Source organism: Crotalus tigris, unplaced genomic scaffold (genome assembly GCF_016545835.1).
Source record: "Crotalus tigris isolate CLP2741 ecotype Arizona unplaced genomic scaffold, ASM1654583v1 scf7180000017601.7605149639:7615979, whole genome shotgun sequence".
NCBI lineage: Eukaryota > Metazoa > Chordata > Lepidosauria > Squamata > Viperidae > Crotalus > Crotalus tigris.
The window spans coordinates 6,033,251-6,053,231 of record NW_024096505.1 but is presented as its reverse complement, the minus strand read 5'-3'; the positions used below and the strand labels follow the sequence as shown (position 1 = coordinate 6,053,231).

The 19,981-nt window shown below is 38.2% G+C and overlaps 1 protein-coding gene across 1 annotated transcript; it reads right to left on the bottom strand.

Moving 5' to 3' along the window:
- Positions 1 to 46: 46 nt before the first annotated feature.
- DONSON (DNA replication fork stabilization factor DONSON) lies at positions 47 to 19,178 on the bottom strand. The gene is made up of 10 exons (XM_039318907.1): positions 18,820 to 19,178; positions 13,467 to 13,547; positions 12,713 to 12,916; positions 10,075 to 10,253; positions 6,124 to 6,302; positions 5,929 to 6,046; positions 5,699 to 5,818; positions 3,957 to 4,155; positions 1,753 to 1,962; positions 47 to 1,305 (listed from the first exon to the last, which is right to left on the bottom strand). Exons 1-10 carry the CDS (start codon positions 19,132 to 19,134, stop codon positions 1,168 to 1,170), a joined length of 1,743 nt encoding a protein of 580 aa, XP_039174841.1. The 5' UTR covers positions 19,135 to 19,178; the 3' UTR covers positions 47 to 1,167.
- Between the last annotated feature and the right edge of the window lie 803 nt (positions 19,179 to 19,981).

Below are 19,981 nucleotides of genomic sequence, written 5' to 3'. Positions count from 1 at the left end.
GCGACCCGGCGTATAAGACAACCCCCGTCTTTGTCGCTGGGCTGCATTCCTAGAACGTCGTCTTATATGCCGGAAACTACCAGTATTTCCGGCGTATAAGACGACTCGGCGTATAAGACGACCTCCGTCTTTGGCGCCGACTTTAGCGCTTGCAGAAGTCGCCTTATACACCAGCATATACGGTAATAGGATTTTTTAAACCTAAAGAATCATATTATTGATGTATTCAGGCTGAGAGCAAGTTGGAACTATTTTCTAGTTGGCCTTTAATTAAAGGTTGATGTTACATGGCAGAAGCTGAAATCATTACTATATTTATTACTATATGTCTATCAAAGTAGCAACATTTGAAGATTAGTTTAGATGCTTCATCTCCCCAAGTAATTCTGAGTTACTAAGCAACAGTTAACTACTAACAGAATCATTGTACAGTTTTTTGCTATGGTAGTTGAGAACCTGAATTTTTCCATAGGTAGGACCATGGCCGTACATAAAATAAAGGATCCAGTTCAGTCTACATCTGAACTGCAAATATTAGGAATACTTTAATTTCAATCCATATTCATAATGTGCCTTGCTTATTTGCCCATTCATTCTAGTGTACAGAACAAATTCTGTGTTTTGTTCACAGCTCATTCAAGTTATTGCAAGAACATGTAACAACTAAAATTATTTTTTTAAAAAAGCCTTTCTATCCCAGAGATTTTTGGCAGTACTGCCTAAAATATGAAATTATGATTTTTACCATCTTTGTCTCATTTCTGAAATGCTGCTGCAAGCTGTGGTGCCTTTCAAGTCCACCACAGCTACTAATGGTAGTCACTTCCTGGTTAAAACAATAAGTATAATGCAGTATAGATGCTTTGAAGGCCTCAGCATTTGTATTAAGAAGTGTGACATATATAATAAAGGAAAACGCCATGGACGGTAGAAGGGAGTATTGCAACATTTTTTCCTCACCCAACTCTCTTCCTTCGATCCATACAATTACAAATGTCAGATTCTTAAAGTTTAATTTAAAATGTATATTTCAGATTTACAAGTTTAAGAAAAGTAACAAGAGCAGTTACATAAGCATTATATACAAAAAAGTCTATTAATGAATAAAATTATTCTTATTGAGTACAAGGCTCCATTTTAAGCCATTTTAAATTATCATTTACTTGCTTAGGTTTTCCATGTATAGAGATAATCACTCATTTCTAAAAGTCGTATTGAAGATTTTCCTAGTGTTGAATTAAGGGTAAGTTGATTTAAAGTATTAGGATGCAATCCACAATTGGAAAGTCCATTGATACAAGATTCCTGTGAAAAATGGGATAAACAAAAATAGTTAACAGTGGGATAAACAAAAGCAGCCTATTCAAAGGTCGGATATCAGAAAAGCTTATACTGTAGTACAATGAGAAATAAGGCAATTCCCAATCTGTGCCTTTATGTTGAAAATGTACAAATCCGTGGGAAAAAATACAAAATTTAACCATATTGTTCTTATATGATGATTTATGAACAGGTTACATAAATGTGCTTCATCATTCTAGATGAAAAATGGCCTTTAATTACAGCCAGCCAAAATACAAAGTAATGGCCTCATTTTAATCCTGTTTTTGGTGTGCTAACAATATAGTTTGTTTCTCTGCCTGTAGTGAATAAATCTTAAGTTGTGGCTGTTACAACCACATGAGAAAAACTTATTAGCACGTCATTTATGTAAGTGGTCCCTCCCCAACTAGGATAAATGCAAGTATTTACCTTCATATGCTGCTTGTCGCTGATACCTGTGTTGAACACAGCTGTTGGTTCATGAGTATAACATACAGCAGAGAAAGTTCCCCTTTGAGCAGATTTCAGTAGCATTGACAAAGAATGGACACAATGGGGCATAATAGGGCCCACAATCTCCAAGCTAAATAGATCTTTATAATGCGAATGGGCTTGTGTTCTCACATTTATGCTTCGGGCCTAGGAAAGAGGAAGAAAAAAATCCTTAATTGCAATTTATATTTGCTCCTATTACCAAAGGAGTGTTATTTACCATGGACAACTGATATTTGAGACTTGTTGGTAAAAATGTGCTCAAAAATGGGTGACTAAGCCAGGCAAAATTAATATTCACACCAAAAATAGCAGTGGTCTACATCTGAGCATACCAATTAGAGTAACTTGGATGAGCAATAGTAGGAAACTAAAATAAATAAAAGTCAAGTCACCAAGCAACTAAAAAAATCCTTCGAGGGAGATGGGTGGTTCAAAAATGTGAAAAATAAATCTACATTTCAGGTCTGCGTCTTCCAAATTAGTGCTAGAAAACACAAAGTTCCTTTTAAATTCTAAAAACCCTTGCAATCTTGTATAAATTTTAGGTATTTCAGCAACTATTTGAAACAAATTGCCAAGTGAGCAGAGGACAAGTTGCCATTTCTAAAATAAAGGTGACCCTTGCTTAACGACAGTAATTGGGGCTGACAATTCAGTTGCTAACAGACCTGGTCATAAAGTGAAAACTCACATGACTGCACCGACTTATGATGGCAGTTTTGGCAATTCCAATTGTCATCATTGAACAAGAATGTTACGGGCTTAGCTGGCTGCCCAAATTCCACAGAACAGGAAGCCCCTCTTTGGAGCAAACCTCTCATCAACTCCCTGAGAAGCCCCAAGGACTTGAGGAACATGGACTACATTTTGGAGGGGGAGAGCAAACCAGGGCTACAGGTAGGCACACTTGTACTTGTCTTCCACTCTGCTCATTGAGCTGCAGGTGGCCCATTCCCCCATGCATCCTGTGACCCCCGAGTGGGGGAGGCAAGGGGCATGAATCCCAATCCAGATGGGCCCAAGAGCAGGCCAGGAGACTGCCCACCAGTTCTTCCTAAGCCTGATCACATAGATGGATGGCAGGTGTCAAGGCAGCTCTTCATGCAGTACTTCCAGACTGACACAGACCTTGAAAGCCTTCTGCACCTGTCAGAACCATTCTAAGGCACTTTCCCAAAACCACAAGCTTCATTCAGGCAAGGTCTTGGGATGGTAGCATGTAAGGAAACAACAGTGGATGGTGATGCCCCCAGGCCTGATCTCCCTCTCCACTGCCTTTTCTCATCTGCTACTTCATTTGGACCATCAGCAGGTTGACAATGAAAAACAAGGACACCTGGAAAAAGAAGACCACCCTGGACATTGCCAGAAGCTTGCAACTTCCTACCAGCTTTCCTATTGACTTTGTGGGAAGCCAGCAGGGAAAGCTGCATATGGCGATTATGTGACTGCGGGACGCTACCATATTATGAAGGCTGATTGCCAAGCACCCAAATTGCAACCATGTGACTGTAAGTGGTGCTGCAAGGGCTACAACTTTGAGAACTGCTTGTAAATTCAACTTGGTCAGCGCTGTCATACTTTCAAACAATTGATCAATGAATGGTTGTTAAATGAAGACACATGTATAAATTAATTTCTTACCTTGAATTAAGAACTGGAAAGGAGATAGTCTTGAGTTGAACAGAGAAAAATGTATATTATATTAGCAATCAGGAGCAATATTAATATAATGTACATTTTCTAAGTGTTATATTTATTTGGACCCTGTGTTTTCCTATGCTGGAGCTCTCAAAGAGGGCATTTTACAAAACAGTTTGAAGAAAACCAGTATTTCCCTATTTTCCCCTTTAGTCCCTTCTGCTCCCTCTTGCATAATTCTGAAAGGTCTCCCAACTAATCTAAATAGATTTTCAGATAGTGAATGGGATAGCAGAGGTATTAATTGGTGAGAATCAGCTTTATCCCTTATTTCTGCCAGAATAAATGTTCATTCAGAAGCTTCTGGTGAGTGATAGATGTATCACTTACCCATCTTATTTTTCTTCTCTGAAATTGGACGGTGTATATTATATCAAAGTACTTACGATAGATTAAAGTGAACAAATAACAACAACAATAAGCTCATAATTTATTACCTTGAGTGTCTGCATTGTTGCGCCTCTAAAAGCAACTGGGGACAGCAATGTTGGAGGGATTCCAGCCTGAGGACCTGCAGAAGCCACCAAACTTTTACAATTCATCAAGAAGTTCAGCAAAGTGAATGTATTTGTCCCTTTTACTAACACTACAGATTCAGGCCTGTGATCCAATTTCATCTCAGTTTTTTCTTTGCAACTACATAGACAGTTAAGGAAGATGCATACACATACACAGTACATACACACATATATAGTAATGGTAGATTAATATGAAGTTATCTGTGGGAAAAGAGTTGCATTATAATAATAAGACAAATAAATGTTCTTTACATATGCTTTTTATTATCCTTGCAAATCTGTAGTGGAAGGAGGCTTGCGAAGATAATAAAACCAAAGTTTGCTATTGTATAGGAGAATTCCAAATATTACTACAGACTAAAAGTATTACATAGAAATAGTTGCAATATTTAAATATACTATTTAATATATATTTATAGTTGGGAGCTTCTCTCTATCACAGTAACAAAAATATGCTTTCCTGCCATATTAAGATTTTTTTCTCCTCAGTGAGTCCAGGATTATTTAACAAACACATTTTCCCCATTCTTCGCAAAACAAAAATGGGAAAGAGATTAAAAAGAAAGGAAATGCAATTAAATAACAAAATGAAACAAGTGGGAAATATAAAATGCATCAATGTTAGTCTCTTTTTTTTGAGGATCTCTCTGTATATACTTAAGACTCCAATAAGTTTGATTAAATAATCATGATACCAATTGCAAATACATAGCAATTACATTTGCAGAGAAACCTGCAAATTCAGGTAATCTGAATTTGAATTACTAATTCATGATAAAGAATGCCATAAAATCATTTTTATTCTGTCGATTCATCAGTATGCTTGTTTAGGAATAAGTTCTGCTAAGCCCAAGAGAACAAATAAGTGTAGCTTTTTTTTTTAATTTTAAATCTTCTATCTGCCTGTCTATCTCCTAGTTCCCCCCCCCCCGCCTTCCCCCCAAGCAATCCCGTGAGGTGGGTTGGCCTGAGAGAGCGACAGGCTCAAAGTCCTCCATCTGGCTTTCATGCCTACAGGGGCTAGAACTTACACTCTCCTGCTTTCTTGCCCAGCATCTTAATCATGTTATTTTTCCTGAATATATTCAGCAGATTTCCACCATATTTTTTGGGGATTTGGTTACAGACTTATGTACTCACATACTTCCACCTGAAAAAAAGATTACTGCTTGCCATGTACAACTGGCCCTGTCTTATTCATTTGAATTGAAAACAAAAAGAAGTGTTTAGTCCATGATATGGAGTGCCCCTAATAAAGTATACAAAGTTCAAAACTTTCCAGAAAAATAATTTACTATTGAAAAACTAACAAAATAATGTCATGAATTCCCAGAAATAGAGAAAACCAGAAAGAAAGAAAGAAAAAATGGGACAACTATGACACAGAACCTCAGGTTCTAAGGGAAAGGGTGGGGGACGGAAATTTCCTAAAAAACAATAACAAAAAGAATCCAGATAAACTGAAGCCACCCATCTGAAGAAACTGAAAAATGATCACTGCTATTTTGATTATCTGAGCAGCAGCCACTACAGTACTTCTATATACAGATACTAACATCACTTAGAGTCCTAGACTGCATATAATACAGTATAATGCATATTTTAGGGAAACAACTATTGGCCATTGATTAAAGGAAAATGTTTTAACTCTTAAAGGATACAATTTGGTAAAAATTGTGTCTGGTTTTTTAATTTTGTCTTCAACTCCCATTTCCACCAGCCATAAAATTCCATCATCATCATCATCATCACTGCCATCGCCACCATTCACTCCCAATTCTCTGAGTAGCAAAACATAGTAAAAATACTTATAAATGACCAATTTTTGAACAAGAGCTAATAGTTCTAAGAGAAATGCACATTAAGTCACCGTAAGCACTAGATCACATACTCTTCAATTTCGTTGCCCATTATTTCAGTATCTTTTTCATCTTCTGTTTCTAAAGGAGAAGCTGCAGCATTGAATTTTTTTTGTCTAATTCCTTGGAATGGTAAATCAAATTCAATACCTATAAAAAAGAAAATAATAATAATTTTTCTTGGTTGGGGACAAAGAGAATTTTTACACTGTTCATAATTTCTTTACCTTCATTTTTCATGGCTTCCCTTAATCCTCTGGTTGTGGGAGAAATTAATGCAGTGATCGTATCACTTCCAGCAAGTCCTGCTGCACGGAACAGTACAGTGAACTGATAAGTGCAAACATAGAAATAGGGACACAGCTTGGCTCTCAACAGGTTATAAAGAGAGGTAAAACTGAGGGACCTGCAAATTAAAGAAACAGAGAACGATCAACTTCCTGGTATAGAACAAGGAAACAACCTAAACCGGTTGTTTTAAGCTGCTGCATTGATGTATTCCTAAGCAACAGTGCAAATCTGACTATTATTTCATGTGAATTCATAATTGCAGTGTTATTCTTCCTTTATTTCATTCAAATAATCAGTTTTTATCTAGTTTTCCTGTTACTTTGTATGTTATTCTGGGTTCTTTTCAGTTATATGGAACATTTTTTTTAAAAAATACCTATGTATCAGTTCTTTTTTACATCATTCAAATAAGCTAGAAGAAAATAAGAATTGATTCACTTGCTAATTTTGTCTTCTTTTGTTTTCTATATAGCCCATTTATTGTTTCCCTCTTTCTTGATCTATCTTCACCGTTGTGAAAATAGGCAAAAATGAAATCCTATGTGTGGTAATCTACAGAACAATGTGATAGTTATTGCGTAAATTAAAACAGTTTATTTTCATCAGGGGAAAATTAAGTAGCTGTTTTATAGGTATTTGAAAAATAACGTAATTAACTTAAATTGTTCTTCGCTAATAAAGAAAGGCCGAATGTAATCTAATGGCTACATAAAGAGAAACTGATTATGGCGCAGCAGTTAGAATGCAGTATTGAGGCTAATTCTGCTGACTGCCAGCAGCTCAAGGTTGACTCAGCCTTCCATCCTTCCGAGGTCGGTAAAACGAGGACCCAGATTGCTGGGGACAATATGCTGACTCTGTAAACTGCCCTAGAGAGAGTTGTAAAGCACTGTGAAACAATATATAAGTCTAAGTACTATCTTCGCATAGGCATCAGTGTGAAAAGATCATCCATTTGATTTTAATCTACATTGTTTACTGAAGCCTTCTCCAATCTAGGTGCTTTCCACATTTCAGTTTCAAACATAGCAATTGTTAAGCCTGAAAAATGAAATTCATACATTGCTGGAGTGTTTCTAAGAATACTAAGTCGACAACAGTCGTAGTTGTTACCATATAGGCAGGCAAATTAGTTTCTAAAAAGCAAAAATAAAGAACTTTAAGGCACTCTAAAAGCAAATCAAAGGACATGAAATTCTGAACAGCACAGAAGTCAACATCCAAGATATCTTAGTAGATATTCCCTATTTATAATAACCTGTATTTTTAGAAGATGAAATTAGAAGCACATTCTTGTAATTACCAAGAAGGCTACAGAACTGATGGAATATGTACAATAGACAAAAATGTCAAGGAAGAGAAGAAAAATCAATAAAAATTCTAATCAACTTTGCTAGCAAATCTGAAGAATATGGTGATCAATAGATTGGAAGAGATTACAGATTAATTTCAAAGAAAAAAGATGTAAAGGATGCATTAGTAAAATACTTAGGATCATTCAACACAAATTAGAGCCCTAGATAAAACTGCTGATGCATACTGGATAATTGAGAAAAACCAAAAAATACCCCCTCCCAAAAGTCAACATATGCTTCAAAGACTATAGAAAGGTCTTTAACTCTGTTGACCATGTCAAGCTGTGGAATGTCCCTAGGAAAACCTAGAACATTTCATTGTCCTCATATAAAACACCAATATACGGGACCAAAAACCACTATCTAGATGGAACATGCTAAGACAGATTGACTCCAGATTGACAAAGGAGTGAGAAAAGATTATATACTTTCTTTTCAGCCTATATGCAGAATATATTGCAGGAGTCTAGAATGCTAAAAGATAGACATGGTTTTAAAACTGGAGAAGAAAATATTAAATAACCTGCACTACGCTGATGACAGTACTGTGATAGCTAAAAATGCAAATGATCTAGTTCTTGGTAATTAAAGTTAAGGAGTATAGTAAAAAAAATGAGACTGCAATTAAATTTAGACAATTCAATTAATGACAAAAAGTACAGCATTCTGTCTTAGAGCTGACAATAACACACTGAAGTGTTGGAAAGCTTGTGCCTTTTAGAATCAGCTATTAATAATAAAGGAGTCATAAATCAAGAAATATATCACATCCTAGGATTTGATAGATCAACAATGAAAGCCTTGGAAAATAAATTCAGATACCATAACATACCTCTATTTGAATAAGGCAATGGTTTTTCTTATGACATTCAATGGAAGCAAAAGTTGGACTGAGTTTTGGTGTTTGAGAAAACTCTTGAGAATACCATGTACAGGGAAGAAAACAAATGAATGGATCTCAGAACAAATCAGTCTGTTTTTACTTGAGGCATAAATGACATGCTCAAATTATTGTATTTTGGATACATTATGTGAAGATCCAGCTTCTTTGAAAAGTCTGTAATGTTGGAGAAGATGAAAGGAATGAGGTGAAGAGAATGGCTGGCAGCAAGGTGGATGGATTATCTTACAGGGCAGATATGAATATCCTGTTGGAGGACCTGAAGCGCCAAGTTGAGACAAATAGTCCTGAAAAGATTCACTCTATGTAATTGCTAGGAGTTAACACTAACCCAGGGGTAGGCAACCTTGGCTCTTTTATGACTCGTGGACTTCAACTCCCAGAATTCCTGAGCCAGCCATGTTGGCTCAGGAATTCTGGGAATTGAAGTCCATGAGTCATAAAAGAGCCAAGGTTGCCTACCCCTGCACTAACCTAATGACACCTGATCTATTAATCAGTCATCCAATGTTATTTATTTGGTAAATGCAATATAGCGGCCCAGCTCATATATTTGACTCCGAACACCATGTAAAGATAAAAATTCAAAATAACGTAACAAAATAACAAAGTAACAAAACAACAAAAACATTACAAACAATTAAAAAAAAAAACAATCTCTGGGAGAGTGCACTCAATTTCTTTAGTAATAAAGCCATTTTGTGGGCTCTATACCTGTTACCAGATCCTCATGCCAGATGGCAATGCAATGTTTCCAGGCCCTTCTGGGAGGCCAGCAAGGTTAGAGCCAATCTGACCGCAGGGAGAATAATGTTCCGAAGGGTGGGTGCCGTGGCAGAAAAGACTCTCCTTCTGGGTCCCGTCAGATGACACTTGGGGGAGCTTCAAACTGGAGCTTGTTAATTAAGAGCTAATCCCACCTCTCCCCTGTGCCTCTGGCTGCCCCTTTCTTCATCTTGTGTCCGTGATTTAATTCTTTTTCTATTGTAATTTTATTGGGTATATTTATATATGATGATTTTAATGTCTTTATGTTGTAAGCAGCCCGGAGTAGCTTTGAAATGAGATTGGCAGCCAATAAATTTCATAATAATAATTTCTTTCTGGACAGGAACTGTCACATGCCCTTCCTATTGGATCTGATGGAATGGGTAGATGTGATTGGGGAGAGGTAGACCCTCAAATAATCCAGTCCCATGCCATGTAAGAATTTGTAGGTCATTACTAGCACTCTGAGTTGAACCCAGAAGCAAACTTGCAACCAATGTAGCTCACAAAGCAACATCTGCTGATCTAGATGGGCATATAGCTGACCACACAGCCACATTTTGCACCAAAGTGCTCTTCAAGGACAGCCACATATAGAATGTGTTACGGTAATATATTCTGCAAGTGTGCACAGACTCACAGAATTACCTTTTACAGAAAGCCATGTTAGTAACGATCTGCTTTTTTAGAGGTATAAAAGCATAGCAACTATGAAAATAAATACTTCTTTCCTCTCACAGAACTGCTCTAAGTGCCTGAACACAAGCAGATTTTGGTTAGAAAAAAAGATCCTTACTGAAAATACTCTTCAGAGAAAAGGAACTTATGCTTAGCTTTTTATATTTCCAAGAACTTCAACTTACCAATCACTCATGAACATTTGTTGGAGTTCTTCATTAAAGGCACACGGATGATTTTTTCCAACCATTTTTCTGTCCGCTCCAATTCGAGGAAAAAGTGGTAGCCATGGGAAGAAGGGGTGAAGCCAATACACTAGATTTTGCTGGAAAGCACATCGCAGTTCTGTGGAAAGTTTTGGCTCCTAAATATCGAAGTACAGAACTTACATTTACATTTTTAAAAGGCTATTTTTAAGTTATTTTCAGCCATTCAAAAACCATCAAAGACGGAGATAGACCTGCAAGCCATAAGTGAATCTTGTAGAAAATATGGTAAGCAAATAAATACAGTATGTGAAATGTCTATTCAACAGTACCTGATTTTAATACAAATTTGGATCACAACTGGAAATGAATTGCAATTGGATTAATGCCCAGTTATCAAAAAAAATATCCAAAGGGTTTATAAGTTGAACATGTTTTAAGAGGAGGAGGATAAGGTTAGTATTCTAGTGCATTTATGTACTATGGCTTATTTGTAATGTTGCTTTGATTTAAAAACAACTTGCTATAACACTAGATTCAATTTGCATAATACATCCTCCTGTCCATGAACTATATTGGATAAAGATGCCGTCCAAGATCACTGTGGATGCACTTTCATTCATACTGTAGTTTTGGAGAAAAGTGTAAAGAAGATAATTGGAAAAGGATTTTTAGAAAAATTCATGTAATAAAACACAGAGAATAGCAGCATTATGATATATTTCCATTTTTTCAAGGGATCAAAAAGCAATTTCTAGTATTCCATTTTAAGTCCACAAATGTTTATAATATATAAAACAAAGTTAACATATTTAATATTTTTGCACCTTGCCATAATCTGCAAACAACTCTACCTTGGTTTCAATTTACTTATACAGATTAGGATTTATTTAAATAGCTTGTTTGCATTTAAATGCCAATTGTCCTGATAAGGGGACATAATAAAATAATTTGGAAGCTTTGCCATTTTTCTTGTAAAGGGGAACAGAATTTTTTAAAAAATATACAGCTAGTCTACCAGAAAACAGAATATGCCGTTTTTATAAAGTTTAACCTTTATGTGGTTTTTGTGATAATGATTCAGAACATTTCTTAGAAGCAGATTTTATATCAAAGATAAAATATCTTACACTGTACCAAAACATATTGGGAGAAGTTAACAATAGCTATTTTCTAAAAGAAAATATAAAGGCAGCAATTATTCATACTTACAGTTATATAGAAGTATTTGTGTGCCTTTTAAGACACATGAAAATATGACATACCTTATATTAGCAAAACTAACTTTGGGAAATAATTTATTTAATATATAGAAACTACTATTTAGTTTGTTGTAACCATGAGGTTACAGGTATTAAGGATCTACGCTATTGTAGATTGTATATGCTTATAAAATAATTTTGAATTTCATTTGGCAACAAACTATCACTTAGTACAGTTCTTTCCAAGCAGTGCAATCTACTCAAAGTAAGTTATTAGTGAAGATGCAATATTCTACATGGGCAGCATCTTCTGGGCTAACGTACGTGTTACACATGATGACTGTGAAGTTAACAGTATTACTATAAGCTGTACTGTCCAAAAAATACATAGTGAAGAAATGCTTTATCAAAGAATCAATTTCTGAGACCACTAAAAAAATGGCTTCTAGACCAGTGATATATTGTGTGCTTAAGTTTTCAGAGAGTATGCAGCTTCATCCAAAATAGGTAATCTCTCTAAATCCCAGGTAAACATAATGCAGTATCTTGTCAGGATTCATTTGTGTCCAAATACTCAGATGATACTTTTATGACTCAGATGATACAGAGAAACAGATCTGGTTGTCAACAAGCTACTGATGTGACATGTTGGCTCCGTATCTATATGCAAATAACTACATATACTGTAGATGTTAAAAAGAACTAAAGATAGGTTGGAGTCTTGAAGAATTCTATAATTTCATTGCTACAGAGCTGAGCATTAGTCATTTTGAGAATTGCTGAGCAGGCAAGAGCAGTGTTGTCTGAATCAACAAAGAATACAACACTTTACCAAAATTACTGAGAAATTAGGAGGATCATCCCTTTCCTAAAACAGTTTATCACGGCAAGTAAGGTTTATTTACTCCCATACCCTAGCCTATCCAAATTAAAATAGTTCCCCAATACTTATTTTTTCCAAGAATTTATAAATCTGCCTGCTGTTAGCATGATTTGAATCCTCCATAAGTGATATTCATAACTGTCTAAGAAAAAGATATTAGTGATTCCGGGAACTGGCACCATTCGTTGAAACACAGGCATATTTCTGCATGATGTAACACCCTGAATGTCACAGATAACTCAATAAGGACCCTTAAGACATCCCCCTTAGATTCATAGAATACTGAGAAATTTGTTCAACAACATTAAACAATTGAGATTTTATTGTTTTGTTCACTAGATAGCTGTAAACATTGAGAAATAGGCAACAGAGGTGAATTAGAAAGATATGACTGGCCATTCAGATTTTAAAGTATTTAAAGAACTAAATATAACAATCCAAAATAAGTTCACCAGTTGCAATTTGAACTGACTCTTGCATCGACTGCAGATTCCAGTTCATTAATCCAACAGCATTAAGCAGCATAACCTACCTGTATACTTTGAGGTAAGTTTATTAATGTTGCTCTACAATGCTGGATATATCCTTGGGATTCTTCTTGAGCTTTTAAGTGATCTGCCCATGCAAATGATTGAGAAGAAGTGACTAGAAGACGAGTTTTAATACTCCAATCTGCAGGAAATTCAAAACTTGGCGAAGAAAGAACATCAGTATTGGAAATGGCCAAACAAGAGTCCTTAAAAAAATTGAACAAAGTATAAGTAAGCAATGAAATCAATAAAATGCCATCAGTTAGATGTACAAAGACGTCATCCTACTTTTGCCAACATTAAGCGTTATCATTTTGGTTCTGGATTTATACTAGACATGGGTAATACTGATTTATAAATCTAGATCTAACTGCACAAGGAAAAAATTCTGAAGTTTATAAAAGAAGCGCACTTTAGTGCTGTGGTAAGTGTGGTGAGTATACAGTACTTCTTTAAAGAAAAATGGACATTAAGTTATATGAGGGGTCCTTAGTGCTCTCTGAGCTTGGTTGTTAAGTTACTTTTAAAAAGTAAGATACAATTAAAATTACAGAGTAACCAAAAAAAAGTTTTATGTCTGACTGTAAGAAAACATGCATGGTTGCAAGAGGTCTATTTATATGAAGAGAGACTGTGTGCAGTCTATATGCAAAGCAGCACATGGGGATATGCAAATACCCAGAGTAAACAACCCTGCACTCTCGAATTTTAAGTGTTTTTATATTTAAAAATTCTAAAATTAAAAATGATACTTACTTTGATCAGTGTTTCAGCAGTTGCTATTTTAGAAAGCTCTTCTTTACATGTGAACCCATCTTTGCCACAACCTTTTAAAAACTAAAAGAAAAAAAATCAAACCATATATTGCAGTTTGTAACCTATTACCATTGCCTGTATTAAACTTCATAAGAACATCAAGCTTCAGATTCCTGCCCTGTAGCAAAAAAGTACAAGAAGATATTGGAAGCAGGTGATCACCATAGTGACAATGGCAAAGGCATCTGTGTGAGAGAAGGCAATGATAAACCACCTCTGCATTTTAACCAAGAAAACCACATGGATAGAAAATATAACATGATTGGTGATATACTGCCTGGTGATGGATCCCTTGGAATGAATGGCACTCAACATACTACTGAGAAAGCTGAGGATTTTTCAGAGTACAAATGGTGTTTAAGATGTCCCACAGGCTTAATCTAGCCACATCCAGTTGCTAATGTTGCCATACAGGAAAAGAAAATCTGAATGTGCAAAGGCAGAATTATGGTAGAATGTTGAATATAAGAAGCAGGAACATGGGAAAACTCAGCAAAGTGAAAAATGAAATGACTACAAAATGAAATCTTAGGCATCAGAAAATCAAGATGGGATTGGGATTGGACTTTTCAGTCAGAAGATCACATTTATTAGTCAGGACATAAAAAACAAAGAATAGCATTGTTTTTATAGTTAAGGAGGGGGCAACAGGAACACTACTTCACTGCAATGCAATCAATTATCAAATATGTGTGAGAACAACTTTAAGATGATGATCATTCATGTTTATGATCCAACCAACAATCCAGAAGAGGAGGTAGATGATTTTTATGATCAGGTTTGATTTGAAATCATCAGAACATGCAAGCAAAATGTGCTGCTTCTGACTGAAATGTCAAAACTGGAAACACTAAAGAAGAAAATGTAGTTATATTAGCTTTGGAAACCAAAATGAAGCAGGAGATTGGCTTATCATTTTCTGCCACTCTAGTGAATTCTTCCTAGAATTCTGTCTTCAAACAACTAAATTGACCCCTATACATGGACATTACTAGACGGAGTATGTAGAAATCTCATTGATTATATTATTGCTAAAAGGAGGTGGAGGAGCTCAATTATAACATCAAAGAATTGGAGAGGTGCTGACTGTGGAACAAATCATGAACTTGTCATATGCAAGTTCAAAGTTAACAAAGAAAAAAAATCAAGTCAGTTTCTAGTCAGTCTTGAACATACATCCACCATTTTCACCCACAACACCAGAAATTCCTTTGAAGTCCTGAACCTGACGGACAGAAAATTCCAGATGAGCTGTGTAGTGAAATTAAAGAAGTCATTAAAGCTGAATGCGAAGAGACTGACAAAAATAAAGAGAATAAAATAAACTGGTTTCAGAACAAACTGCGGAAATTGCCTCAAAGAGAAGCCAAAGTCACGAAAAACAAAAATCTCAGAAAGGACCTTAAGGAGTTTTGGAGAGCTGTTAGAACAGGGGTGTCAAACTGCTGGCCCACAGGCCGGTTTCATCATACTGAAGCCGCGCCCACCCCATTGCCGGCAACGCAAAGAGTCGCGATACTTCATGACATGTCACATGACGTGGCGAGTTTGACACCTGTGTGCTAGAAGATACAAGAAGCAGTATTACAACTTCTGTACAGATACTGAAGAGGGAAACAGATGTGGAGAAACAAGGACAGTTTTTTAAAAGATCTCTGAATTCAGTAGTTCCAATCTTGAATTGGTAGGCTAAAAGACTCCAATGGACAGATAGTTATCAATTCAAACGAGATCAGACCAAATGAGAAATGTATATTAAAACATTGTACAGTAGAACTGTCAACATTCAAGATACCTTAGAAGATATTTCCTACTTATAATCTCTATTATTAGATGAAGTTAGATCAGCACTCCATTCATTACCACGTCAGAAGGCTACAAGAACTGATAGAATACCTACTGAAATAGACAGGCAAGCAACTGAAGGCGATTTGATCAAGATTCCAACCAAGCTTTGACAGTAAACATGGAGAATAACACAATGGTCAGCAGATTGGAAGGCTTGCTCCAGCTTGGGAAAGAAATGGGACATGGCTATATACTCTCCCATTATGTATTCAATCTATATGCTGAATATATATTAAAGGAAGATAGATTGGAGAATGAGGAGTGTGTTTTTGAAGTTGGACGAAGAAATATCAATAACCTGTGCTATCTGATGACACTCTCAGGTACTGTTATCCTTGCCCATACATTTATTTAATACATTTGTTCAAAGTTACAATGGCACTGAACAAGGGTACTCCTTTCCCCAAAGGTAAACCCACCCCCAAAAGTAAGCCCCAGCTGATTTTTTTTGGGGGGCGGGCCAGGCCTAATATAATCCCTCCCCTGAAAGTAAGCCCTACTTAAGGGCCTGCACAGATGGCCTCTGCGATGAGGTGAAGCCGATGGGGGAGGGGGGGATCCAGTATACCTCCCCCCGGCTTGTTCCATAGCCTCATGGCAGTGGCATTGGGTGCGATGTGTGAGGTGGCAAACAGCCGGCTTTGGCATGATGTGGCTGTTTGCCGCCGGCTGCAGCCGTTTGCTGCCTTGCACGTCACACCCAATGCAACTCGCGAAGTTGGAATTGATTGATCTTTCCCCCCCCCCAAAAAAAACTTCCTTCGTTTTCTTAAACGTGGCAGCGGCAGATTGCGAAGGAGAAATGGTACGGGGCTGGGAGTCAGGTAAGGAAAGAAAGGCAATTTCTGGGCGGACCGAGGATTTCTTTCCTTATCTGCCCCACTTATTTTGAGGCCATTTTCCACTCAGCCGTGTTGCTCTTGCCAATGGCCCGACCACCTACTTCAGCACCTTCCTTCACCGAGCCTCCGGCACTCTACCTGCTGCTTTGGTTGATCTGCCAGGCCCCACCTCAATGCCCTGTTCACCGCTACCCCGGGGCTGCACTTGCACAGGAAGGGCACGCGCCCCACCCTCCCGCCACCATGCAGGGTAAGGTTGCCGCGCCATCCCGGCCAGATGCCCTCTTTTCCCCCAAGCAGTTTTTTTACTAACCTGTGTTTCAGTTGCATTCCGTTTCTCTGTTCGCTTCTCAGCCTTCACTGCATGTTTGTGGGACTATCGGTTAAAAAAAAAGAGTTCCATCAAACTTTCTAATTTCTTGAGATCGTGTGAGAAGTTAGAAAGTCTGATTGAACTTTTTTTTGGGTCTCACAAATATGTGGCGAAGGCTGAGAAACGGAGAAACAAAATGCAGCTGAAAGGCAGGTTAGTAAAAAAACGCTTGAGGAGGCGAGGGCATCTGGGTGGGGGCAGGTGTGGCAACCTTACCCTGCACAGCTTCGGCAGGTGTCTGGCAGGGGGAGGGAAGCAATTGGTCTGCCACCATGCTAGCACCGCCGTGTTGCTTCTCCACCCCACGCACAGGCCCTGCCCCACCCCTGCACGTTCGTGGCCTACTGGTGCCGGTACCGGCAAAAAGTAAGCCCTCCCCAAAAGTAAAACACTGCTTACTTCAGAGCCCAAAAGAAAGTAAGACAGTGTATTACTTTGGGGAAAACATGGTAGTTGCAGCTACTGCAGCATTCTCAAAGTCACATAATCTCACTGCTGGCACTTGGTGACCAACTTAAAATTAAAACATTGCAGAGTCCTGTCATGCCTCCATCTGAGTCTGACTCTGAGGAAGACATGAAGTTCTCTGTTGAGGCCCAGGAGGGGGTGTCTGTGGCTTCGGAGGACTGTGGGGAGGAGCAGGCTGAGGCAGGCCAGGGCCCTTCAGGTTTGGAACAGGGAAGGCAGAGTTCAGGAGAGGAGCAAGGCCCCTCGCCACCTGATCCTAGAGCAGTGTTTCTCAACCTTGACAATTTTAAAGCATGTGGACTTCAACTCCCAGAATTCCACAGCCAGCAATGCTGGCTGTGGAATTCTGGGAGTTGAAGTCCACATGCCTTAAAATTGTCAAGGTTGAGAAACACTGTCCTAGAGCAAGGAGAGCAGAGAGGAGGAGGGAACAATGGAGGCAGGCTCACTTGCTTGGGAGGAGAGCATCCCGCCCCACTCCACAAGGCACACCTGGGGAGTAGGATTTAAGGAGACGCTGTGGGGTCGGGCATTTGCTGGGAACAAATGTGAAATCTTGAGATAGTGTGCTCTTGTAACCTGGACACTTTGTATTCCTGACCAGTTTGCTTCCTGCTGATCTTTCCTTGCAGTCTGCAGCATGCAGTTCACAGGTAAGCTGGGAGTTAAAAGGATTATACATTTGCTTTTTATCTGTCTTGCTTTAAGAACAGTGGAAACTTCCCTGGCTGTTTTGTTTGAACTGGTGCCAGCATATGTGGGGGCTGTTGGGTGAACATTGGCAGTGATTAAAAAGACTATTGCTCTGGCCAACTGATTGCTTTGCCTCCATTCGGGGCCCTGGGTCATCACAGTCCCTTGATTATATGACCACCATTTGTGACCTTCTCTGCCAGCTTCCTACAAGCAAAGTTAATGGGAAAGCTGGCAAGAGATTGCAGATGGGAATTACATGGTTGTGGGATGCTTTGACCACACAGGATTTGCTTAATGATGCCAACAGGAACTGCTAGAACTGCCATCATAAGTTGCCACAATCATCTGAGTTCCTGGTTCCAATTATTATCAGTGAGGATTCCTCGTATTATAAAATGCAATGGATGTGGAAGCTCTGATAAAATAGAATAATAGTTAATAAAAGTAATAAAAGTTAAGGAGTAAAATGAAAAAAAATGGGACTAACATTAAATATAATGAAGATCAAACTAATGACAACCGGTAGAACACCCAGCCTTAAAATTAACAATAGACATGTGGAAGAGGTTGTGTTCTTTTAGGATCAACCAACAAGATTAAAGCAACAAGCAGTCAAGAAATATGTTGAAGTCTTGGAAAAGATTTTGGCTGAATAGCAGCCATCTTTTTCTTTTCTTCAAAAAAAGAAAAGAAAAACAGAAACCATTATAAGAACTAACAACATCTTCATAAACAAGCTGAGCCAAATATGGAGAGACACTATTCCCAGTAATTTTCATTCTCATAAATGATTATTTTGTTATTAACTATGTGGTAGGAATGTCCATATCTTTTTAGCATTTCAAACAGGCCCACAAGACCGAGAGCTGCACTCACCTTCTTAAATTTAAGCTTTATCGTTTTTCTTAAAATTTAAAACTCATTTCAACACACAGGCGCACCCTTATACACAATCATTTACAACGCTCTATTGTTTTCTACTCCTTGGGCACGCCAACACGCTTGATTTATATGCAGTTCGGTCTCATGCACATCGAAGGCAACGCGACAGCAGAGACCAATTTACCTCCTCCTCGGGTCTGCTGGATACGTCATTCCTCGCCACTAACCACTCCACGTCTGTAAGTTTCTGAGTAGAAGATTGAACCCCACTGGGTTCCGGCAGAAGACGAGGCGTGTTTCCTAGGTTCGTGAAGGGGTTGCGCCGCCGACTCCCCGGACAGAGTCGAGGGGGAGCAGGCGAATCCTTGAGGGTTGCAGCGGACGAAAACTCTCCAGAGAGCGCGACCGTTTCGCTTCTCCGAAACCTCTTCCTCTTCAAGCGCAAAATCTCCGGCGGCTTCTTAAAGCCAGGAGAATAATCGGGCACCACGGAACACATACCGCTTGATCGGTGGAAGCGGCTGGAAGGAGACTACTACACCAAGCAGAATTCCGCGCTTAACTTGAAAGCCCCGCCTAGCAGCTGGGCGTATTCCTTTCGTTTGCCCGCGGAAAAGACAACCAATCCGAACTGAGCTCCTTCGCGAGAATCGCCACCCCTTTTCCCCACGCAGGGCGAAGGCCTCCTTTCCCGCTAGCGAAGAGCCAGGGTAGTCAACGGAGCTCCGTTCGTCAGGGGAAATAAGAGAATATCTGGAGGCTTACGGGTTCCTTTTCGCTTTTGAAAATTTGATTTTTATCACAAGATCCACTATTAAACAGCCAGGACAAAAGACGAAGGCTTAGAATTGTGAATCTAGATCCATTTCAGCTGTCTACCAGTTATTAATATCAGAATGGTGAGAACTGAATTTTCCTTGTCGATCTAGTACGGTAGAAATACAGCTTTATCGCTCATGATTCCTGAGTGCGGTGTTTCTCAATCTCGGGCACTTTTAAAAATGTGTGGACTTCAACTCCTAGATTTGTGAGCCATTCAGAATTGCATATGATGGGCAGCAGTGTAAATCTTTTACATAAGTAATGTAATGTAATTTTTAACCATTGAATAAAAAAATTAATATGCAGTTAACCCAGCTAATAAAATTGCACACAGCAAGTCCAGGTCTGTTATAGCATATGCAGAAATAAACATATTTAAGTTACAGGTTTCTTCTTTATTTGGTGCAATAGTCCTGATTATTCCAGAATTATATATTTTAAGTGTGATCAGACATCAAATAAAACAGTGCAGTTTTAAAACATTAGACATTCTGAAATTGTATATGCACTTTTGGGGATAAGTA